Here is a 25,444-nt window from a genome sequence, read left to right on the forward strand (position 1 = left end):
TACTATTGGGGAATCCAACCAGGGTACCACAACTGGACAAGTCCATGAACATGAGATACCAAGAAGAGCCAATATGGGTAGGGGATGAGGTCTAGGAAGGGGACGAGGTCTAGGTGGGGGACGAGGTCTAGGAAGAGGGGAATCAATCTAGAAGGATTAGACCTAGGAAAACAAGAAGAATAACCAGTAACTCCAACGGGGGTTGGTGAATACCTTAATGCTTACGAAGAAATAAGGAAGTTAGAGGATGCCAAAGCTTTAGTTGAAAAGTACCAACAAATTCATGAAACTAAGCCAAGAGCCAGCTGAGTAAGGGATACCATCTATCCACAAGATGAACCACCCCACAATAGGACTTTGAACCTACCCACCCCGATTCTGGAGGGAACTGAAGAAGACTCCCAAACAAACACAATGACTAGAATGTTTGAGGAAAATGAGTTGGGGGGTTCCATTCACTCCTTCCCCATGGAAGAATACAAGACACCTGGATGGTAAGAACACTCTATATCCAAGGAACCCAGGGATATAGGAAGCCTAGCTGCTGTATTATCCACGCCTGTCGTCCAGATGCCCTTGGGTCAATTGTTACGCAATTCACCCACCTTATGGACAGATATAAAAGAATGGGTTGAAGGAGGTCTAAGGCCAGCTGATAATATTAATGATGCTCTGCCACCCTTGGTAGAAAGACCCTAGAAAGACCCTTGAGGCATACAAAGGAAATGCGAGTAGTTAAGATACCAGTTAACCAACTGGGATGCTACTATGAGAGTGACGACATGAATGCTACCATCCCGATTCATCATAATGGATACAAGGCATTGGCAATCCTGGATGGTGGGGCAGGTGTCAGCATCCTTACCAAACATTGCTGGGAAAATTGGGGGAATTCGGATCTAAAAAGATCAGATCTAATCGTCAAAATGGCTGATGGAACATCTTCGAGACCCATTGGGCTCTTGGAAAATGTGAAGTTCAGACTCTTCACGTTCCACTATCGTCATACATTTGTGGTCATGGACTTCCTATGCCACGTGATACATATGACATAATATTGGGACGACCCTTCATGAGGGAATCCAAGTTGGTGCATAATTGGGCCTTAGATCATGTATATGTACGTAGGGACTCACACATATTGAAGATTAATCTAAGAGTATGGAAGGCACACCCCATAGAAGGGCAATTGTTCGAAAATGACTCGGTCACAACGGAGCGAACCACATCCCTACACATATGCCAGCCCACAGAGGGGGAGACTAAGGATTAGCAAACCATGGATGGGGAGTCAATGGAGGATACATCAAGTACCGAAGGTATCGTGGCGCGATTTCGTACTAGTAATTAACGTATCAGGCGATGGTGGAGACAAAAATGGTACCTAGCCCGACGAAACGCATTGCTGCGAAGTAGACCTACGATGCCCAATGGTTGAGATACCTTGAGGCTACAAGGGTACATGATGAATTCTCCAAGGATTGGGGCGAAGAGTTGAGTAAAATATCGTTGGAAGGAAGGGATCTAGAGAAAATCACCCTTAAGGAAACTGGTACACCCAAACTTACAAAATTAGGATGACGAAAACGCAACAAAGCCTTGGCAGAGGCAGAACGTGAGGCCAAGAAAATCATGGAAAAAACCAAAAAGGACAATGAGGATAAAATGGATGTACTCTCAGTGCTTGATCATTTCAAGAACTATACAATTGATGATCGGAGAGTGGTTCGATTAACAGCCACTAGGGTAAAAAAAGAAGGGCTGTCGGCATCATACGATGGCCCGGCAGAAGTCAAGGAGGTTGATATTGCGGGATCAGGGGGAGAAGCAAGGCCCGTATATATTGCCAAAGATTTGACCTTTGTAGAGGAAGAAGAGCTCATTGCTCTCCTCAAGGAATACAAGGATTGTTTCGCCTGGAACTATAAGAAAATGAAAGGGGTACCGCCCGCGGTGGTACAACATACGATTCCAATTATGGAAGGATCATGACCTGCCAGTCAGGCAGAAACCATACCAATAAATGAATCCAAAGTATGCAGCAATTGTAAAGGAGGAAATTGATAAGCTCATTTGCTGTTAACTTTATCTATGAAATTGAACATACGGATTGGTTGTCACCTATTGTGATAGTACCTAAAAAGAATGGGAAACTGAGAGTATGTGTCGATCTTAAGAAAGTGAATGCAGCCACTCGTTAAGGACCATTACCGTATACCGAACATGTCTTGGAAAGAGTGGCCTGGAAGGGAAGCGTATAGCTTCTTGGATGGGTTTTCAGGATACAATCAGGTGTCCATAGCACCAGAAGACCAACATAAGACTGCGTTCAATACCATGTGGGGAACATTTGCTTACAAGGTTATGCCGTTTGGTCTCACAAATGCCTCGGCAACCTTTCAAAGGTTAATGTGCACAGCTTTTAAGGACTACTTGCAGAAGTGGTTGGAAGTGTTTATTGATGATCTATGTGCACATTCTCGATGGGAAGATCATTTGAACTGTTTAAGGAAGGTGTTTGAACGTTGTCGATTATATCGGATATCACTAAACCCTTTGAAGTGCTATTTCTAGGTCTAGCATGGTGTGATACTGGGACACATAGTCTCAAAAAATGGCATATCCACTGATGATAGCAAGGTCAAGTTGATCTTGGAACTACCACCGCCTACCAACTACAAAGGCGTGTAAAGGTTTATGGGTCATGTGGGTTATTATCGATGCTTCATCGTATTTTATGCAGAGATGGCCAGACCCTTGTATAAACTGCTCATTGTCTTTGAGTGGACCAAAGAGTGTCAAGAGGCTTATGATCGTCTAAAGAAAGCCTTGGCAAGCGCACCCATTTTGCGACCCCCCAATTGGGATCTCATATTCCACGTACACATCGATGCATCAAATTTTGCAATTGGTTGCTAGCCCAACTTGGTGAGTTCAAATTGGACTATCCAGTTTTCTTTGATAGTCGTCAATTGAATGATGCAGAAGTGAACTACACCACTACCAAAAGAGAAGGATTGGCCATGGTCTACGCGGTCAAGAAATATCGACATTATCTCTTGGCTAACAAGTTCATATTTTTTGTAGACCACAAGCTTTGCTATATCTAGTGAATAAACCCTACACCACAGGAAGAATCACACATTGGCTACTATTGTTGTTGGAATTCGACTTTACTATCATTGTAAGGAAGGGAACACAGCATGTGTTGGCCGACCACCTGTCCAGAGTTCCAAATGGAGAACCAGCCAACTGGCGTCGACGATGACCTTCCTGATGCTTGTCTATTCAAATTAGATATGGTACCTGAGTGGAGTGATGAGATCTCATAGTATTTGGCTTATGGCTTCCCGCAGGATGTACCCTTAAACAAAGATAAGATGCGGAGGCTTATCAAGCTTGTGGCGATTGTATAAATTGGGCAAAGATAATGTGCTTAGGCGGTGCATAAGAGAGGATGAATTCGGACCATACTAGAAGAGTCTCATTCTGGGATAGCAGGCATGCATTTTGCTAAAGAGATTACAGAGCTCGAAAGGTGCTCCAAGCTAAAATTGGTAGCCTATGTTATTTGGGGATGCCATAGAGTTTGTCAAAATATGCAAAGAATGCGAACGTTTTGCTGTCCCACAAAAAATGACAAGATGCCACTAACCCCCATCATTGTCATGTAGCGATTTGAGAAATGGGAAATAGATTTCGTGGGGCCGATTAGTCCAGCAGCTTATCCATCAAAAGCCCGCTACATAATCGTAGCCACGGATTATTTCACGAAGTGGGCGGAAGCTAGAACTTCAAAGAAAGCTGATGCGCGAACAACTACAAAATTTGTATATGAGCAAATCATATCACGATTCAGCTACCCATTGGAATTGGTGAGTGATCGCAGCTCGCATTTCATTAATGAGGTGATTAATCAATTGCTTGTAGGATTCTTGGTAATCCATCGTAAATCGTCACCATACTACCCACAAGCAAATGGTCAAGCAAAAAGTACCAATAAGATTTTGTGTACCATCTTGACAAAAACTGTGGAAGCAAATCAAACAGATTAGGACCATAAACTTATAGCAGCCCTTTGGGCCTATCGCACATCGTATAAGGTGGCAACATGATATACTTCTTTCCGTCTAGCTTATGGTGTTGAAGCGGTTATGCCCATGGAATACCTAGTTCCAAGCTTAAGAATTGCTATACAAGAACGTCTAACTGAAAATGCATTGGCTGAAAGGATAATTGACTTGGAAAAACTGAATGAGACCTGGTTGATAGCATCACACGGACTCATGGTTGAAAAGTTACACAGAAGACATTGGTTTGATAGAAACCTCAAGCAAAAAGAGTTAAAAACGGGGGACCTTGTCCTCATGTATGGTGTGGAGGGACCTACTAGTGGATGTCACCACAGAGTCTTTGCAATTGGAAGCAACTATGGCATTGGAGATCAAGACATACCAAGAGGCTCTCTAAGAAAAACTACAAAGCCCTACTTTGCAGGAACAACACCAATAGCTCTCCCCTCTAACGAGCCCTGCACAACTAATATTCAAAGACCTCTCCCCGCTCAAGGATTCACAACTCGAGGGTGTACCAACAGAAGGAGCTAAAGAACAACTACAAAAGGACCATACCTTGAAAGGACCAGAACACGAGGAAGCATCAGTTGCACCACTAGAACTGGAGAAACCAACAGAATCTAGTACGAGGCCGCATTAACCAAATACATCCAATCCAAGCAAATGAAGCAGGTTGGATGATGATGTGCCACTGTCACATCTTGGCTCTGTCAAAGATGCGGGTTCTCAACAGTTCCTCCAGGATACATTGGAAGGCCTCGACGCACTACTCCATGATCCCCTTACAGAAATAGGTGCTGCCACTAGTACCAACTGGGAACAGGAACAAAAGGTATGGCGTTGCCATTTATTAACAACACACACACTACACGACCGGAATGCTAGCCTATGGATGCAGCAAAAAAAAGCCAATGCGAAAGTACAAAGTGTAAAAGATAATTTGGCAGCAGCAGAAGAAACACATAGAGAAGTAATCCTGAAAAGTTTAAAGGCTACAGAAGAACAGGAAATAAGATACAGCACATTGGAGAGCAATAACTTAGTTTTGAGTCAAACCATTGTACAAAAAATCAATGAGAATGCTGACTTGAATACGAGGCTGGAGCAAGCAAAGGAGAAACTACAAAAGGAGATAACTCACACATAGAACCTAACAACTGGGCATGCCAAGGAAATACAAGAGTACCAAGAGGGCGCAAAGCATAATGAGGATATGATTCGACAAAAAATAGAGCTCCTCACAGCCAACCTCAAAGAAGAACAAGAAAGAGTACAAGGACTGCACACAACAGGGAACAAGAGCAGGCTAACAAAGCGCATGCGAAAAAAATCAAGGCTCTTAATGAGATAATCATCATCACCAACCAAACAGAGACGCAAAGAAGCCAAGAGACAATATCACAACTACAAACAGAATTACAGAATACACAAAGACTGGCAGCACAACAAGTAAGTCAAATTACTGAGGCCCATCAAAGAGAAGCTACTGCTAGAAGAGCACAGGAAGTGGCAACAAGAAGATTCGAAGAACTGGATGCTGAGCGGATGATTAGAGAGAGAACCATTTCCAACCAGCTCAGCAACGCTGATATCCGCATGCAAGAACTGGCCCGCCAACTGGCCACACAAGAAAGGAGTCAAAAGCTGGAGCCAACAGATGATTTGCGTACCCTCCTTGAGCATGCCTCAGAATTGGGACAGTTGCCAGTAACTCCTCGGGCCCCCTTCTCAAACTCTTACCTTGTTTTTATCTACACTAACACTCTCATTACTTCAATATGACATCAACTTAGCTGAAGATATTAACTTAGGAGAATTGACCCTTATTAAACAAAATATTGAACGAGATGCTGACCCAACAGTCATTATGGGCATTTTAAGGGGGGATCTTATATTAACTAACCCGCAAGATATCTTCTTTTATCCCTTGCATCCTATAGTTCTCAACCTCCGTAGTTGGTGTCGTGTATTACAAAATTCAGACATCCTGGACAACAGTGTCGACAAACTCAATCTGTTTGTTCTAGATGGCATACCAGCGACACAAGCCAAGAGGTCGTGGCTAACACTTATCAATGGGTAATTAGTCACGGGTGGCTAGAAGTATATAATACTCACAAATATTTAAATCTTTGTGAGTTTACCTTATATCACCCGGTGGGCATACTCAAGCTATATACTAATATACACAAGCATTTAGAGGCTATGCTCACCAACGTCAGCTATAATTTTGATGCCACTCACATAAATTACCCATATATTGATAACAAAGAAATCCCTGAAATTGAAAACTTTTTCAAAGCGCATAAACCTAGCCACCCACCCCCTAGGTCGGGTCAAGGCAACGATGAGGGTCCATATTCCTTTTTAAAAAACACTTACCCTATAAGTTCTAATATTGCAAGTAGGCTTCTTAACCCTTATCCTAGCACGCCACCTGCTACCTCTTCCCAAGCTGAATGTATATACTCTTCCTTCTCTTCGCTAGAATTAGATTTTCCCACTAACACTCTCGCCCCCGAGGAGATATTGGCACCTATCCCAACTCCAATACGGCAACCTCAGGAGGTACGTAATCTGCTGGCCAGTTGATAATGTTGCGCCTTACACTGACAATAATGTTTTGGATTCCTTGACAGCTGCAGAATATGAAGAGTTTATACAACAAGGCAATCCATTGTTAAAGCCAAAGCTTATGTTCAAGGTGCTAATGCACAGATTACTCCGTTCGATCCTACTAGAAAGATTCTTGCAGAGGCATATTCTGCAGTCACACCCACACGGCAACACTATGTACCGCACCCTCTCCATACCACCCATCTAGAATTAGAAGAATTACTTCCATTAGTAGGAGAGGGAACATTGTGGGCAAATTTCGCCAAACACACAAGGCTTGCGAACCCCCCATCTCTCACTTGTTGGAAATTTGCCTTGTCACTTTATAATCAGTTATAGTTACAGAAGATGGAGGAGGTGATATCCGGTGCAGAGGAGGATACACCACCATCCACACAAATGAAGAAGCACCACAACTACAGGATTTTGGAGTGCAACCTGCATGGAGAAAGGAATTCTTAACAGTGCCTGAATACAGCAGCATTTACATGAGTGCGCTGCCAACACTATGAGTGGATCCACTCTACATGCCTATGAAGAGGAGATGGACACCGCTGGAGTTTAAAGATGCCAAAGACAAGGATTCTCATATCTACTACAACTTTCCTATATTCAATCTAGCAACATCTGTCAGTATTCAAGCACAAAGATAGCAACTGCTAAATTGGATCAAGGCTTGGCGAAAAATCCTAGATCTTGCAATCGTAGCCAGTGTAAGGTTCATGAAATTATTGGTGGTTCTCATTGACCAACCTAAAGAACCTTATGATGGATTTGAGGCTAAGCACCTACAATTCGACATGAACCAAGGGCCATCAGATAGGGGTATCATGTTGTATTACCACCGTCTAAGATGTCTTCCAGCATATATGCACCTAACATTTGAAGACATGATCGACACAGGATTCTGGAAGTCCCATTTGGCATTTCGCTGCACACTCCGAAAACTCTAGTCTCGTCGTATTTTCTATTGACATGAGTTTGATGACCAGGTCTTTCGACCTCGGTAAACAGGTTCTGAGGACAGAACCTACATCAAAAAGGGGAGAATGTTAATTCCATTTGGATTAACACCATGATCCTCAATTGAGGACATTAATAAGTGTCATGTAAAGGCACTATAAAGGTTGTACATTACGCTGCACACTCCGAAAACTCTAGTCTCGTCGTATTTTCTACTGACATGAGTTTGATGACCAGGTCTTTCGACCTCGGTAACAGGTTCTGAGGACAGAACCTACATCAGAAAGGGGGGAATGTTAATTCCATTCGGATTAACTCCATTCGGAATGTTAATTCCATTCGGATTAACACCATGATCCTCAATTGAGGACATTAATTCCATTCGGATTAACACCATTCAGAATGTTAATTCCAATCGGATGAATTCCATTCGGATTAATTCCATTCGGATTAACACCATGATCCTCAATTGAGGACATTAATAAGTGTCATGTAAAGGCACTATAAAGGTTGTACATTATGAGAGATTGGCCACCCAAGGCCTAGTTAGTAAGTTTTGGACGCCCAAGTGTGAATAAGGGCCAATTGTATATAAGGTATTTTCTCATAATGAAAAGTACACAATCCCCTTTGTGATAATGAGAGCTCTTCCCTTGTACTTTGTGAGAGAGTGAGGAGTGAGAGCATTCTAGGATTGTGCCTCTTTCATGCTTGTGTGTTTATGCTTATATAAGAGAGAGTGTGGTTGGTCTATGCGATGGTGTGAGCGACTCCATGGTGACAGTGTGGAGGTGGAGCTTGGAGTTCGGAGCATACAAGCGAGCTTGGAGGCCTCAAGAGACACAAGCTCGAAGCATTAGTAAGTACCCCACGACGGTTGTGTTCTACTACTTGTCCACCAGTAGGTGAATGTGTGTAGAGTTCACTCTTAGAGGTGTGGTAGCCCATAACACCTGGCGCTCATCATTCGCAAGGGTACAATTTTAGGGAGTTCCTCACCCTCAGGAGTTACCCATGTTGTTCCATGTTTACTCCAAGTGTCGATGGTGGCCATTTGGATCCAATTCAAGTCATCCCCCTCATCTATGGCTCTCGGCTTGTAAAATGAATCCTTTCTTGAAGTTCGTATGTTAGTATCCTTCTTTCAAAAGTGAAGCAGTATTGCAAGGGAACCAAATTGATGGTGGTGTCAGAACAATTTTCAAAAATTCCACCACTACCCATAGGCTGCACGTGACCGGTCACAAGGTGTCATCAAATTGTAGGTAGACATGGTCTCTTGCCCAATCGTGGACCATTTTAGCTTCACGTAATAAGGGTCGTCCTAAGATCATTTCATAGGAGTCGGGTTATTTGGAAAAGTCCATAACTATGAAGGTATACTTCACCTGATGTTTTAGCACTTTGATCTTAAGATCTCGTAGCATTCCAATAGGTTTGAGGATCGTCCCATCGGCCATTTTAACCACAATGTCAGAGACTTCAAGACGAGGTGGTCTGCCCATCTTTTCCCAACACTTTTTGGTGATTAAACTCACTCCCGCACCACCATCTAGAACTCCCATTATTGTGATCCCTTTGGCAGAGGTATGACATTAGTTTCATCACTCTCAAAGTATTGTCCCAGTTTATTTTATGGTATTTTGAACATAGACTTGGCATTGTCTTCATCGAATTCAGGCTCTAGCGCAGTCTCATAGATAGGATGTCTCCTATGTATGTCTGCAAATGGTGGTAATCCAACATTAAGTTATCCATTAAGAAGAGCTTTCAATGTAGCAAACAATTTTCTGGGTCACCACACAAATGTGGGGTAATCGTGGTTTCTGTTTTCAAAGCCATGAAATCCATTAATTTAGGAATGTTCAATGGAGTACTCGTCACCTCTCTCCCATATGAGGACATTGGTGAGACTAGAATCTCCACCTTTTCAATGGGATCTGGATTTTGTAATCAAACATTTTCCTAAAAAGATCAGGATCCATGCTTGGAACAGGTGAGTTTTTGATTCCTTCCAAGATGACACTAGGAATGTCCAAGGGTTTGTGGGTCATGACATGTTTTAGATTGCCAGAATGGACAGTGTCTAAGACTCGTACTTGTGTTGGTTTTGGTTCTAACTCATCTTGAGTCCTCGTAAGCATATTTCTAAGCTCATGACGTTGTTTCAGTTCCGTTACTGCGTCAGGTTATGAGCTAAGTTTAATTTTGTGTGGGTTCTTGTTTGTTTGCGTTCCGTCTCCTTTGGTCTCCTTGGGTTTTGTTTGGGTGTCTTTTGTTTGCTTGGACTTGGTCTATGTGGTGACTGAGTCAGAAGCCTCTCTAGCCTCATTCATGTAGACTGGATCATCGGCGGATGTTCCCAAGTTTACCCATTCAGTTTTCTCAGATGTTTCTCCCTCTTTTACAAATTTCTTTCTTCGATGGCCCTTCTTCTTCTTGGATCCTGCTACTGCTAAAGTAGCTCGGGATTCCTTTTTCTTCTCCACAATTGGTGTGTTTTGCGCCATGAGTCTCGTTATGGCATTTATAGATGGTTTGTGGATCTTTAAGATTGCTCTCTGGTTTTGGTTTCTTACACCAATCATGTTGAGTGGCATGATGGTGGGACTAGTCTTCTAATTTTCAATTACAGCTTTCATTAAGCAATCCTTGATCCAAAGATCTATGCCACAACAATTGCAGGTTGTAGGCGGCATGCTAGAAGATACATGTTGAGCTATCGATTGGTTCTTGATGTGCATTTAGAGACGTGATGTGGTCCTTGACAATGATAGCATTGAAGATGCATTCTCTTGGTAGTGGAGTTAATGTCTCAGCCTCTTCCTACTGCAGCTAGCTGGTATACCGGTTTGACTCCTCCTATTGCAGCTAGCTGGTATACCGGCTTGACTCCTCCTCTGGCATCGACTACGTGTAGTAGTCTGGATAAATCTCTGTGATGTGAGATGCATTTTTAAGTTCAACCTCATATTTTGGGTAATCGATAGGTTCCTCAAAACCTATTTGATTAAGTGGTGTAATCCTTGGAGGTGGGGGTTGAGGTCCTAAAACCGGTGGAGGTATTGACACATTTGGAGCATTGTAGATGCCCTTTGAGATTGGCTATTGTGTCTGATGCTCAATCGTGGGTTGAGGCACTGTAGTAGGCACTATGGCTTGCGGTTGTGGCTCTTCCTATCTATGGATCGAACGCGCCAGATGCTGTTAAGAAACAATCCCTAAAAGCGTAAAAAACTTTTTGGGCTAAAAATAATAATTTTTGAGAGCTAATGTTTGACATAGCAAACGCGTCGAGGACACCTTGGATAGATACCATATCCAACTTGGTCATATTGCGATAAAACCCGACATGCCTACGACACTGTCGTACAGTGCGCACGCTGTAGGTTATAATCCCACCAAACTGGGCAAAAATCAAGTTGTTTCTAAAACTTGCCATGCTTAAAATAGCAGGGGAATTAAGATAAAAGGGACATATAGTGCTAGGATTGTAGTCCATAGGTTAGATTACCCTTATACCAGACCACGAGAAAAGTGGACTTTTCTCGGGGCAGTTTTGAGACCCCTGAAAAGGGCCGCGCATCACTGTTTGCCTACGACACTGTCATACAGTGCGCACGCTGTAGGTCATAATCCCACCAAACTGGGCAAAAATCAAGTTGTTTCCAAAACTTGCCATGCTTAAAATAGCAGGGGAATTAAGATAAAAGGGACATATAGTGCTAGGATTGTAGTCCATAGGTTAGACTACCCTTATACCAGACCGCGAGAAAAGTGGACTTTTCTCGGGGCAGTTTTGAGACCCCTGAAAAGGGCCGCGCATCACTGTTATTGGCTGAAATCAGCCATTTGGGGTTGAATTAAGGCCTATTTTTGCTTGCTCTTATTAGGTACAACGTATTTTCAATTAGGGAAACTATTTGCCTAGAGGTAGTCTTTGACTAGCTCTATAGCCCTGTCCAATTGCATCTCAATTCTGGCAACCGGAGTGGAAACCCGATAGTGCTAAATATAGGGTATAAGTGCTTGTGCTTACCTAAATTTAGCTCTAAATTTCTATTTTGGTGATGGTTTGAGAAACTAAGCATATCCACACGTAGGCTGCTCCAAGAGCTACTTGTGTGTGAAATTTGGGGCAAAAAGGGCCATTGTCGCTAAAAATAGTAAATTGGGCCTATTAGGCTTATTTTGATGCAAGTATTTCCTTGGCATGCTCGATTTTTGATCTAGAGCCCAAAAGGATCCCAAAAGCACACCTGCTATTTTTGAGAGAAAAAGGTGAAAAAAGAGGCTGGTTCCAAGCTGTTGTCCGAGCCGATGCTATTCATCCTTGGGAAAACTCTAAAGCTTTGTCGGTGAGTTATCAACCTCTCTTTATTTCTATTTATAGCCAGAAAAGCTATTTTCAGCAAAGCTGAGAGACCCTCTAAAGGAGTCGCGCATCTAAAAGCTATTCATGCACTTGAGAAGTGGCAGGGTAGTTGCCGGCTCAATCAAGAGCTCTTCAGCACCTAACAGAGAACCAACCCAGTCCTCCGACGAACTTGGAAGACAATAGGGAGTTTGACCGGTTCTCACTATCTAGTGAAGGGTCTTAGTTTCAAGAGCTTGTTCCTGACAACCAAACCTTTGCACTCGACACAAAGAAGGCAATGTGTAGCGGCGGTCACATGGCAACCTCTTCCGAAGAAGGACATGCTAGGAAAATTTTTGAGTGAGCCCATGCCTGGGGAATGGTACAAAGCCCTTGATAGCACTACAACCTTGAAGAGATACCATGTGGCTTCTCTAAACAAGTTTGTATATATGGATGAAGCCCATAGGGTCTTCAATGTCGTGCTCGTCATGGGAAGCCGCAATGCAAGATGGAAGCTCCCTCTACAAGCGGTCATACTGCTCCTCTAGTAGGAATGTTATCCACAGAGGATGCAATCATGCAATCAGAATGGCGGAAGCCATAGCAAATGCAGTGGCTCACACAAGAGAGCCAGCTGTACCTCCAGTCGTGCATGCAACCATGCCTAGATAACGTGAATGAGATAGAATCAGTTCAAGGGTATGGAACATATCAAAGGCAGTGTGGCTACGTTCAGTGGCACTGGTGATGCTCATAGACACATCGAGACCTTTGAACAGGTGAGTGAAGCCCTTTGATCCGACTAAGATCGGAGCTTTCGGCTTCACCCTGGAGCATGCCACAAATAAATGGTTCCGAACTTTGGAACCTGAAAACAAAGCCACATAAGAGGATCTTAAGCAATCTTTGCTGATTGCTTATGCCAAAACCGTGTGTTCAGTAAATCAACTGAACACACTAAAGCAAAAAGATGGAGAATCTGTAAGGGAATACATCGGGCCAAGTATCTCTATAGTAGATGTGAGCTTGAAGAGAGGCCTAGCTAAACCCGGATAATATCCTTATTTCTTGAAGGATTACAGAGTGAAAAACTCCATGATGCCCTTTACGCCCGCCCGTTGCCATAGAACATTCAACGAGTGTGCTTTAGATGCCATTGATTATGATGACAATCTAATGGGACCACCCAGCGAGTTCCCAGGCTCCGAAGCCTCGAAGAGCATTGGTTTAGATAACCACAAAGCTCCAGACAAAAAGGAGGATGCTGAATTGATTGGGAGACTCATGAAGCAACTGAAGGAGGAGTTCAAAATAGTTCCCAAAGAGACTGGCAATTAACATCTTTACCCACGATGGGATATGGTGTGGTGTGCATACTGTAAGGCTAATCATACAACCACCGAGTGTCCACATCTGAAACCCAGGCCAAATCTATGGTGTGGATACTGCGCACGCATGGGTAACCATGACACAAGTAGATGTTACAGGTTAAACCCAGCCTTGAGAAATAACCCAACAACAGGGGCACCAGCTTTGCCGGCTCCTCTTAGGCCATTGGCCTTACCGGTGCCTCTGGCTCAAACGCAGAGCTTAATGCAGGCAGGGGAGGTATCAATCCCCTATCACCTCTAGTCTTGCCTCCTCAGCCAGCTCCCCCTGGAGTGATGCCTATGTAACAATTGACTGTAGAACCCGAGATTGATGGGGCGAATTTACTTTGCTGAATCCAACTATGATTCCCCTATTGAAATTTCAGAAAGCAAGGAATACTTGGTTACGCCACCTGTCTTTACCATGGTAAACTCTGAGGAGTATACATCCTTGCTAAATATGATTACTATAGGAAGGGGCAAGGATATAAAATCTATTAACCGAAGATCCCCTCTTTCTTGTTACGCTTATGGTGGGCCTCACAATAAAGCTGAATGTCCCAACAGGGCCTACAAAGATGCCCCTACCGTGGTAATTCGTACGCCATTGGATAGATGGTGCTTAGGTTGTGGGGTGGACCATTTGCTTAAGGATAAAAGAGCTCATCAAAGAGGCAGCAAAGTTGGTCAGGCAAACTCAACAGGAGGTGGAAAGTATATATGGTTCTATAAAGGAAGCCAAAACTAGCCCACCCCCTCCAATGTCTACGATATTTGAATCTGACCAGGAAAATACTCCGAGGGAAGAACCTGTTGAGGAACAGTTAGAGGTTTAGAATTCAAAAGGACTATCTCTTCCGGATCCATACGTAGAAACAATTACTGAACCTCAAGGAGATCAACAACAATTAGATGATGAAGCCAGGGAATTTTGGCTGAATTTATAAGCTAGATCCCCTCCCAGGTCACGGGTTCTCTCTATAATCAACGTGGAATCCTCTCCCAGGCTCTTACAAGAGGATTGGCTTTCATGTTGTCAATGGTGTCCGAGCTCTCGACCTGGATCCAGGGTTATGGTCTTTCCAATCATGGGAGTGGAGAGAGAGGGAGGCAACATTTGATTTTTGTTTTGAAAATAGTAATAAGTGTCCTCTGGCCTCCACGCAGATGAAGGACCAGGTGGAGGGTGCAAGGACTCCTTCTGAATGCGAGGGAGGGTACGGCCATCTTCGAGCTGTTTTTCGACGAAAATTAGCCTCTGTTGGTCGGACGGGATCCCTTCCGTATCCTGGATCTTGGCTTGCTGCCGTCGAGTCTGAACGGAGAAACGCCTGCTCAGCTCTACACTGCCGTTGTAGTCTGAATCGACCCCCTTAACTTCTCGCCTGGCCACATTATACCGAGCATAGGAAGAGAGCGCGGACCGGTCTGCTGGGAGAAGAAAAGCGTGAAAGAGAGAGGGCTCCGCACTGCATAGTAGTGACTTTTCTAAAGTTGGAAGAGAATATTTGTACATTCTTTTAAAGGTAAGAATTTTAAATTCATGTAAGGTACTTGCTCACATGTTGCAAGGAGTTCCCATGTATGCTTATATTTATGTACAAGCACGAACCTTTTTACTCAAGCATGAACCTCTTTACTCAAACAACATGAGCATCGAGCAATAGAATCATAGGAGCTTATATCTCTCACCCAAAACCCAAAAAAGCATATCAGAAACCTTACGTTCTTTCCATCTTCTCACGTCCTCGCTCTGCTAAAATACCAAGTGTTACAACCCAAGATTTTCTAAGCACATGATGTAAGTAGTATTAGTTTCCAAATTATGAATCAGGTGGGCACCCAACCATAGGCCTACATCGGTAGGAGACCACCCCTAAGCCTAGCGGCTAAGGCCACAATCCATGTAGATCCATGCCATCAGTGAACTATTTGCTTCCATTGAAGGCATGGCAAGGGTGAGTCTCACTTTAGTAGTATGTCCCTTCCAATATAAAAGTAAGAAAAAGGGGTTTCAAATTTTCCACTTCAAATAAAAAAAAATGGGGTCCACCTTCAAATTTGAGGTCTGCTGGGTATAAGATTTGTAGCACTTCTGAGCGGTGCATGTGTAATTAATTTTATTTTATTTTATTTATCTATTTTGGACCGGTTCACAAGGAGAAAGAGATGATGTTATATCTAGGATGGGCTATTAAACATCTCAGCGGTGGGGCAATGGGCATCCGATGGCCGGCTAACGAAGCCTAGAAACTATGCGTGAACTGAAGACCGACCGGTCAGTCCATGTGAACTTGCTCTTAAATTATGGTTTCCGTAAGGAAGAACAATAAAGCTAGCAGTTGAAGGCCGCGGGAAGAACAATAAAGCTAGCAATTGAAGGCCACGCAATTCCTCAGTTTCCTTGCTTTTTCTTGTGTGTGGCATTGCATTTAATTTCATGGCATTATTAAGGCAGTTAGCTTCCCCGCGAGCTGTAATTACAAGCTTCTCCTCTCTCTCTCTCTCTCTCTCGCCCGCGGCCTCCAGCTGCTTCGATTCTAAGCTAAGTTCCTTACCATTTCAGCAACATGTGCACTGTCTCTGGCTTTGCTTATAGAGCCCTCTTCACGCTTTGGCTAGTGCTCGCTGCTGCTGCATGCGCACTCGGCGCAGAAGAGAAGTCGATCATTCTAGAGTACTACATGCACAACGACGTGGGTGAGAACTTGGTGGTGGAAATACCAGCTGGCGCTAATGCCAGCGCCACCGTCAACTTTGGCACACTCTTAGTCATGGACTTGCCCTTGACCGTCGGCCCGGACCTCAACTCCACCAGCCTGGGTGCTGAGAGGTGCATCGCCACCACCCTCTCCTTGCACTACAACCCCAATTACATGGCCAGCGTGCACATGTGCAGCGTGAACTACGATGACGGTGTCCACAGTGGTACCTTCAGTAGCATGGGTGAACTCAACATCCTGCAACCCGAAAGCTTTGAGTATGGAATCACAGGAGGCTCCAACGACTTCCGAGGAGTCCAAGGTTATGCCTGTAGAATTTTGAATTACACAGAGAGTTAAGAGAACAGCGCTGTGAAGCGCGTACACAGACAGAGAACTAAATCGGTGCATTTTATTAGGCGTGGCTATTTGCTTTATACATGTTCGATGCGCCTTTTGGCTTGCATCGCTTAGTTAATTAAAAACATATTTAAAATAGAAATATTTGATGCCAGTTGTCACACGTATTTCTTCACGCCCCCTTGACAAGGGCATCCTCTTCTGTGAGAGCTCTGAGTAAGCCAACATGTTCTGAACATTCTTTGTGTTTATCAGCTGGTAGAGCTTTCGTTAGGAAGTCAGCCCACATTGTTTGTGTTGATGTATGCTCTAATTCAAGTTTCTTCGATTCCACCAATTCGCGTGTAAAATGGTACTTCAAATCCACATGCTTTGTCTTTTCTGAATGCTTTGGATTGCTGGCTAAGAAAATACATGACATGTTATCACAGAAAATTTTTAAAGATGGTTTAGGAATTAGCCTGAGTTCTTCAATGACTGATTGTAGCCATAGTCCTTCTTTGGCAGCTAATGCCACAGCTACAAACTCCGCTTCAGCTGTTGAGAGTGTCACTGAAGTTTGCCTTTTGGATTGCCAAGTGATGGCGCCCCCTGCGAGAGTAAACACAAATCCAGCAGTAGATCTGCGGGTATCTGTTTCCCCCCCCCAATCGGAGTCAGACCATCCAAGAAGAGGAATGGGTTGACTCGTAGATTGAGAAGAAAATTGGATCCCATAATTAGTAGTATGCTTGAGGTAGCGTACAACACGAATGAGTGATTTCCAATGCGCCATGCTGGGATTATGCATAAAGCGGGATAAGAGGTTGCATGCATAACAAATATCTGGTCTTGTTCCAGTAACTAAGTACCGTAATTTGCCAATGAGAGACCGGAATGGAAATTGTGACATGTATTCTTGTTCATGCACATTGGTTGGGCAATCTTTTATTGAAAATTTACATGTAACAGGGAGAGGTGTGACAGCGGGTTTGATGTCAGATAAGCCAAATTCTTTTAACATAGAACTGATGTAAGATGATTGATGTACAATAATAGTTTTATGAGTGCGGTCACGAATGATTTGCAGCCCTAAAAAATATGTCAAATTCCCTAAAATGGTGATGGGAAATGCAGATTGGAGCTCACGTAGAGCATAATCAATGACCGCGCGAGTGGAACCTAGCATGGGGATGTCATCAACATAAAGTGCCACAATCAAAAGACTGTCACGAGTGTGCCTAATGTACACATTGGGTTCAGAATTAAGTCTTTGATAGCCGTGCGAAAGCATGAAATCATTGAACCTGTGAAACCATAGGCGTGGAGATTGCTTTAAGCCATAGAGAGAGCGATGGAGTCTGCAAACAAAGCGAGGAGATGTCTTCGACTGAAAGTATGGTGGCTGCTCCATGTAGATTTCTTCAGGCAATTCACCATGAAGAAAAGCAGTTTGGACATCAAGATGAAAGAGCTCCAAGTCAAGGGCAGCAGCGAGAGCCAGCAGTAGACGAAAGGAGGACATGCGAAGAACTGGTGAAAAGGTGTCGCCATAATCGAGACCAGCAACTTGACTGAAGCCCCTAGCCACCAGACGGGCTTTATATCGAGCAACTGAACCATCAGGATGGAGTTTGCGACGCAACACCCACTTGCATGAAATAGGCTTGCGTGCGGGAGGTAGTGGAACAAGTGTCCAGGTTTTGTTTTTCTGCAGCGCGACAAGCTCATCTTGCATGGCTTGCTGCCATTGTTGTGAGTGGGGACCAGCAAGGGCCTCTTCTACAGATAAAGGGTCAGATTCACTATCATCATGCAGCTCCGGGGAAGTGAAAGTAGAGCCAATAAAGTCGTCATCAGCAAAGGAGGACACAAGATTTGCCAAAGAGGGCTCAGTTTCCTGATAGATTTCAGCCAAAGATCGAGTGCGAGGTTGTGGTTGTGGGGGTGATGAAGAGGCAGAAGTAGAAGGGGATGTGTTTGACAAAGTAGGCCATGAGCTGGGGCAATCAAAAGACGGAGGTTCGGGTGTAGAAACTGGTTGGGACTCAGTGGAGTGAGAAGCAGGGTCTTTATCCAATGTGTCCCACTGAATGGCTAGTGGTCTGTAGGTAGGTTTCTTTCGGGAGGATGAGGAGGAGCCGAGTGCTACATATGGAGGCCGTCGTGTTGAATGAGGTCCGGTAGGGTCCCAAGGAGGATTCGAGCATGAAGGTTGAGTGGATTTGCCATAATCAAGGCGGGTAAAGGCACGAGTGTGGCGGGCAGTTCCATGGCTGGCTGGGATCTGTGAGGGGACCAATGGAGTAATGGGCTGAGTTGGTGGATTTATTTGAGGGATGAGGGGTGGATTCAAAGCAGGAGCAGGAGCAGGCGGGGCTGCAGGTAGAGGTGCAGCTGCTACAGGTGCAGGATCAGGTGGTGCGCGCCACGAAGTAGTGGACCGAGCATGAGGAGAGGAAGAAGAAGACGCAGTTGAGGGTGCAGGTAAGACAGGGAGGCGAGGTCTATCTTTCAAAAGAGAATCTTCATCGAAGACGAGACTGCGGCTGTAAAAGAACTTACGTTGAGAAGTATCATATAGCCGATAGCCTTTGATGCCATAGGGTTCACCATAGCCTACAAAAATGGCTTTGATTGCATGATCACCAAGCTTATGGCGCTGAGAGGGTGGAACATGGGCATAGGCAGTGCAACCAAAAATTCGCAAGATGGCATAATCTGGCTTTTGACCATACCATAAAGTGTATGGAATTTGGTTGATAATTCTTGTGAAAGCACGATTTTGAAGGTAGCATGCGGTCGAAACTGCTTCTTCCCAGAATGAGGGAGAGAGGTCAGCTGTCTTAAGCATGCTACGTGCCATGTTCATAAGAGAACGGTTCTTTCTTTCTGCTATGCCATTTTGCTGAGGATTGTATGGTACGGTAAGCCGTTGGCGAATACCATGCTGTTCACAATAAGATTTGAAGATATGTGATGTATATTCTCCTCCGTTGTCAGTTTGAAGGGATCGTAAGGGGAGACCTATATGATTAGTCACGATAGAATGGTAGGACTTAAAAGCATTCAATACAGTGTGTCCACTTTTGTTTTGGATGTAGGCCACACTTGTATATTTAGTGAAGTCATCTATAAAGGTGATGAAGTACCTATGGTGGGTTAGAGATGTGACGGGTAATGGGCCGCACAAATCAGAATGCACAAGTTCTAGAGGATGGTGTGTTGATGTCCTACTAGATGGGTATTTTGTATTTGCTAATTTGCCATATATGCAGCCCTCACATAGATCTAAGCGGCTTCTCCTTGGTAATGCATAATGATATACAAGGTTTCGGGTGGCAATTGTTTGCATGGTGGGTAAGTTAAGGTGCCCTAGGCGATAATGCCAGATCAGCGTGCTATAGTCGGGATTTGGAGTCAGGAAGCTACTATGACATTCTTCAATGAGTTTAGAATGTCCTAAAATGTAAAGTTTCCCAATTTTGGGACCAAGAACTTCATACCGATCACCCCCAGGAAGTCTATGACGAATTGTGCAATGGTTAGCTCCAAACTCGACTTTAGTGCCATTTTCTGCAATTTGGCTAACTGAGATAAGATTCTTGGCTATGTAGGGCACATAATACACTTTGTTCACAGCCACTACATTGCCATCCGAAAGCATGATGTGTGCGGTTCCTACGCCCAAGGCTTGTTGGGTGGTATTATTACCAAAGCGAACTTCAAAGGGCTTGGTGAGGGGTTTATAATGTCTCAAGACCTCACGATGAGATGTAAGATTACATGTTGCCCCTGTGTCTAAGATCCAAGAAGTTGAAGGTACATTGTAGGGTAAAGGTTGAGACATGTGTGTGGCCATTAGGCATAAGAGTATATCCTCCTCTGAGGATTGGGTAGATGTCTCGAAGGTTTCCAAGTCGGATTCCTCATCCGAGGCGGAATTAGAGACATAGTTTGCATGGGTCTTTCGTGAACGCCCATGTTGCTTCCAGCAAGTCCTGTCATCATGACCAGTGACTTTGCAGCTATTACAGTATGGTTTAGTAAAGCGAAAAGGGTGTCTAGTATTGTTTTGTCGCTGAAATCTTGAGGATGAAGACTTGGGTCGCCAGTTTGATGAGGATGAAGTCCTGGAAAAGGAGGAGCCATTTGGGCGTCCTCGTGAGGGCATATTGCGTGAGAACATGGCGATGCTGGTAGATGATGAAGAGGTACTGGGAACTACAGTGCGGCGCATCTCATATTCCTCAAGGATTGAAGGGATAAGAATGGGCAATGTGAGGTTAGGAACATTGGTTTTGGTAGTAATGAAGGGTTGCCAACCGGGAGGCAAGGCAGCGAGCAGCAATACAGCTTGAAAGTCATCAGGGAGGACAAGACCAGAGATGATGAGGTCATCCATAGCCAAACGCCAAAGGCGAATGAATTTATCGGCCTCACCATCTTCCTCCATATGCAATGAATTTAATTTTTTATACAAATTTACCTGAGAGGCTTTGTTCTTCCGTTCGTATGTAGCAATCAAATAATCCCAGATTGACTTTGCTGTGGTGAGGGTTCGTACCGCCTGGGTCTGCGCATCTTCCATGTGGAGTAACATTTCGAGCCTTGCCTTGAGGTCCTTCGCCTTCCAATCCGCGTGTGTAGGGTCAGCAGGAGCGGGGCACACAGAGGTGCCATCAACAATAGCCATCAGATCCTGTGTTTGTAGGATCATAATCATTTTCGTCTTCCAGGGTTGAAAATTGGTATCCGTCAGCCTGTCAATCTTGTAGGAGCGGTTCCCTTGCGCCATCGGATGAGGCTGTCCGGATCAGCAACACCAGAGGGAAGGGAGCGCTGTGGCAATTCGTGGAGGGTCTGCGCACCTCTCAGCGAGATACCATGTAGAATTTTGAATTACACAGAGAGTTAAGAGAACAGCGCTGTGAAGCGCGTACACAGACAGAGAACTAAATCGGTGCATTTTATTAGGCGTGGCTATTTGCTTTATACATGTTCGATGCGCCTTTTGGCTTGCATCGCTTAGTTAATTAAAAACATATTTAAAATAGAAATATTTGATGCCAGTTGTCACACGTATTTCTTCAATGCCGTCGCTACTCTCCACAGCACTAACCAAACCCGCCACACCTTCCATTTCACTGTTTACCTCCGACTTCCGGATCCCCCCATGACCCACAACACTATCAATTCCCTCTTAAAGTAAACTATGGTCGTTGGACCCTTAGTTGTATGATGGCAGAAAATATGAGATAAATGTCAGGTTTCGCCTTGGACTGTATGTCATATCATGATGGTGCTATATACATTGAGTTTCTACTGCTAAATTGCATCCATTAGCATTTCTGAAGGGTATCTCCACAGCTTCTCAATAACTAATAAGTGTTGATAATTTGGTAGCTCAATAAGTGACACATTAACATAATAATATTCATAGTTAGCTAAGTTCATAATGTTATTGTTGTGATTTTCTATAGAAAAGCTAGTGATCGCCAATAAGAAGAGTAGAAAATCTCAAGTCAATTTCACAAATGTTGGACGAAAAGGATATGTTGGAGTGAAGCAAGAATTGGTATTTTCTTTATATCTATGATTTATTTAATTCTTATCAATTGTTTATTTCTTTATGAAGTATAATTTCAAAGTTATGTAGGCTATACAACTTAAAGGGTCTCCAACTCAAAAAGAGATCTTTGTGGAGGGTCACACCTCCAAGGGTTATGGGTCAAAAGAAAGAGGATCATTGTCGAGCTACTACACCTCAAAAGTTTGAAGTAGTGGAATTTACTCTCTAAATGTAATTGTGTGCATGTAATATTCCTTTGAAATTCTTATTTACACTTCAAAATTTTTAGATGGTAGAAGTACTATAATAGTGTTTTATTGACTTTTTTAACTATTAGGACTCTGATGTGGATACATTGCTAGAAATATCAAGCAGATCAACACTGAAAACAAAGTAGCATAATGTGGTGGTACTTCAAAGCTTGTCATTAACCATGAAGATTCTTCTTCTCAAGCTGATACTCTTGTCAAAAAGTTGAAATAGATGGATGAAGCTATGGATTCTTTGTTGAGAGAAGAGCTAGAAGCTTTGAAGAGAACGTTGTCAAGCTCTTTTTCTACACCGCCACAGGTAACTTATATATATTAATTAAAGGCATAACCTGTTGGAATTAGGGTTGCAAGAATGCACACACAACTTCAAGAAGATGAGGAAGCTTGAGCACAACACAGTAGTGTATTATGAGTGCCAAAAATGAAAGATAACAAGCCCTAGAAGATAATGGGCGTATATACAATGCACGGGGGAAAAAACCTCCTAGTGAGGGAAAAAGTGCCCCGGCGGTCCTAAGTGTGTTCACACACATCACTACTATAATATGGTAACAAATCCCCCCTGGAGTGATGCGGTGAACAAGAGCTAGCACTCATGTATAGGGAAGTGTCTAGCTATGTGGACGAATCCACAAAAGGGAGTAAGCCCAAAGCTTTGCGAAAAGCTTCGAACTTCTCACGAGGCAGAGCCTTTGTGAAAAGGTCTGCAAGGTTATCCTGTGTTGGCACATAAGCCAAACTGATCTCTCCTGCAGAGAGTCTCTCCCTGACATAATGGTAGTGCACCTCAATGTGCTTCGTACGAGCATGGAACACTGGGTTCCGCGCAACTGCCAATGCGCTCTGACTGTCAGTGAAGATGGTGGTGGCAGATGGCTGCCCAACACCCAAATCAGCCATAAGGCGTCTGAGCCACACACACTCAACCGTAGCTGTGAAAGCTGCCCTGTACTCAGCTTCACAACTAGAAGTGGCCACAGTAGGCTGCTTCTTGCTCAACCATGATATGCATGAGCTTCCAAGCATGAAGCAAAAACCACTCGTGGACACGCGTGTGTCATAACAACCAGCCCAGTCAGAATCTGAAAAAGCATGTAAATCTGGCGGCAATGATCCCCCCTTGGGATAAAACAACCCAAGATGCCGAGTACCACTCAAATAGCGAAAGATACGCTTCACTGCCTGCCAATGCTTAATGCCTGGGCTATGCATAAATCTGCTCACCTGTGAGACTGCAAACTGAATGTCTGGCCTCGTAATGCATACATAAATGAGGCAACCAACAGCTGTCTGATAGAGTGTGACATCAAAGTGATCTCCAGCATCATGAAGACTCAACTTCAAACCTGTCTCCATTGGAGTAGCAATAGGCTTGCAGTCTTCAAGGCCAAATCTCCGCAACAATGTTTCAATATACTTTGTCTGACACAAAGCAATACCTCCATCACACTGCTTAAATTGTATCCCCAAATAATGATGCAAATGCCCCAAATCTGACATCTCAAAAGAGGCATTCAAATCAGCCTTAAAATCAGCAATATGACTCTTATTTGGTCCTGTGAGCAGCATGTCATCGACATAGAGAGCAATGATTAGATGTACACCATCCACACGTTTAACATACAAAGTGCTTTCTGTTGGACTATTCTGAAACCCATGTGCAGTCAAATATGCATGTATTTTTTCATACCAAGCTCGTGGAGCTTGCTTTAAACCATATAAAGCCTTTTTTAACCTGCACACTTTGTTTTCCTGCCCTCTTTGAACAAAACCACGAGGCTGCGATACATACACCTCCTCATGCAAATCTCCATTTAAGAACGCAGTCTTTATGTCCAGCTGATGTACATTCCAACCATTATGAGCTGCTAATGCACAGATGCTACGAACAGTGGTCATACGACATGTGGGAGCAAAAGTCTCATCAAAATCAATGCCCTTCTCTTGAGCATAACCTTTTGCAACAAGCCTAGCCTTATGGCGATCCACTGTGCCATCAGGCTTACGCTTCAATTTGTATACCCACTTAGTGCCAATGGCCTTCTTGCCAGGGGGCAAGTCACATAAAGACCATGTACCATTCTTCATAATAGCATCGTATTCTGCTTGCATAGCAGCCATCCAATTTTCTGAACTTTGTGCCTCATCAAATGAAACAGGCTCACTTTCATCGCACATACTAGAAACAGCCAATGCATAACAATCTGACGCATAAGAGGCACCATGAGAGCCAGAACGAGTGCGACTAGACAAAGGGGCATCCAACTTGCTGTCACGCAAAGTCTGCACCAGCCATCTAGGCATATTCCTAGAGCCCTCAATCTCTTGTCTCTCATCCTCAAGTGCATCATGCACATCTGCATCAGATATAGGCTGATCTGTGCCATCATTTAAAACCTGCATAGGCTGAAAAACTGCCTCATGAGGTATTGCACTTGACTGTGCACCACTGAAAAGAGGCAACAATGTATCATAGACATCACGTGAGCTGATATCTGTCTCCTTAGTACATGAAACCAAGGGCTGAACTGCATCTTCCACAAACACAACATCACGGCTAACCAAAATTCGCTTTGTCTGTGGATGATACAAACGATAGCCTTTGCTCTCAGCACTATATCCAACAAAAATACATTTGACAGCTTTGTCATCCAATTTTCTGCGATGTTGCACAGGCACTAATGCATATGCCAGGCAACCAAAAACACGTAAATGGCCAACAGATGGCTTGCGGCCATGCCAAGCCTCATATGGAGTGACAACCTGTAATGCTTTGGTGGGACACCTGTTTAGTACATAAGTGGCACACATGACAGCCTCAAGCCAAAAACCATGTGGTAGACTTTGACTCTTAACCATACATCTTGCCATTTCCATGAGAGACCTGTTTTTTCTCTCAGCCACACCATTTTGCTGTGGTGTATACGGCACTGTACATTGGTGTTTTATCCCACGCTCAGCCAGAAATGCATTAAATTCTGAAGACATATACTCCCCCCCTCGATCTGAACGGAGGGTGCCCATCTTACTTTCTGACACATTTTCAGCCATAACCAAAAACTGTTTGAAGCACAAAAACACTTCGGACTTTGCCTTCAAAGGATATACCCATGCATGCCTGGTAAAATCATCAATGAAAGTCACGAAGTAAAGGTAGTTTCCAAATGATGGAGT

General features: G+C 43.8%; 1 protein-coding gene and 1 pseudogene across 1 annotated transcript; one reads left to right on the plus strand and one right to left on the minus strand.

Annotated features, from left to right (window-relative positions):
• Nucleotides 1-8,583: 8,583 nt before the first annotated feature.
• Nucleotides 8,584-9,560, minus strand: LOC147617886 (uncharacterized; annotated as a pseudogene).
• A 6,332-nt stretch (nucleotides 9,561-15,892) lies between these two features.
• LOC147617887 (pterocarpan synthase 1-like) lies at nucleotides 15,893-22,456 on the plus strand. The gene is made up of 3 exons (XM_086776142.1): nucleotides 15,893-16,409; nucleotides 21,910-22,004; nucleotides 22,086-22,456. The coding sequence occupies exons 1-3, from the start codon at nucleotides 15,956-15,958 to the stop codon at nucleotides 22,203-22,205; spliced, it is 669 nt and encodes a 222-aa protein (XP_086632268.1). The 5' UTR covers nucleotides 15,893-15,955; the 3' UTR covers nucleotides 22,206-22,456.
• The last annotated feature ends 2,988 nt before the right edge of the window (nucleotides 22,457-25,444 follow it).

The sequence above is a fragment of the Cibotium barometz genome, chromosome 36 (assembly GCF_041138505.1).
Source record: "Cibotium barometz isolate CiBa-2024 chromosome 36, ASM4113850v1, whole genome shotgun sequence".
NCBI lineage: Eukaryota > Viridiplantae > Streptophyta > Polypodiopsida > Cyatheales > Cibotiaceae > Cibotium > Cibotium barometz.

Coding starts and splice junctions, on each gene's coding strand:
- LOC147617887 (XM_086776142.1), top strand. CDS start 15,956: ATGTGCACTGTCTCTGGCTTTGCTTATAGAGCCCTCTTCACGCTTTGG. Junction 16,410..21,909: donor CGACTTCCGAGGAGTCCAAG/GTTATGCCTGTA, acceptor GATTTTCTATAG/AAAAGCTAGTGATCGCCAAT. Junction 22,005..22,085: donor TTGGAGTGAAGCAAGAATTG/GTATTTTCTTTA, acceptor AAAGTTATGTAG/GCTATACAACTTAAAGGGTC.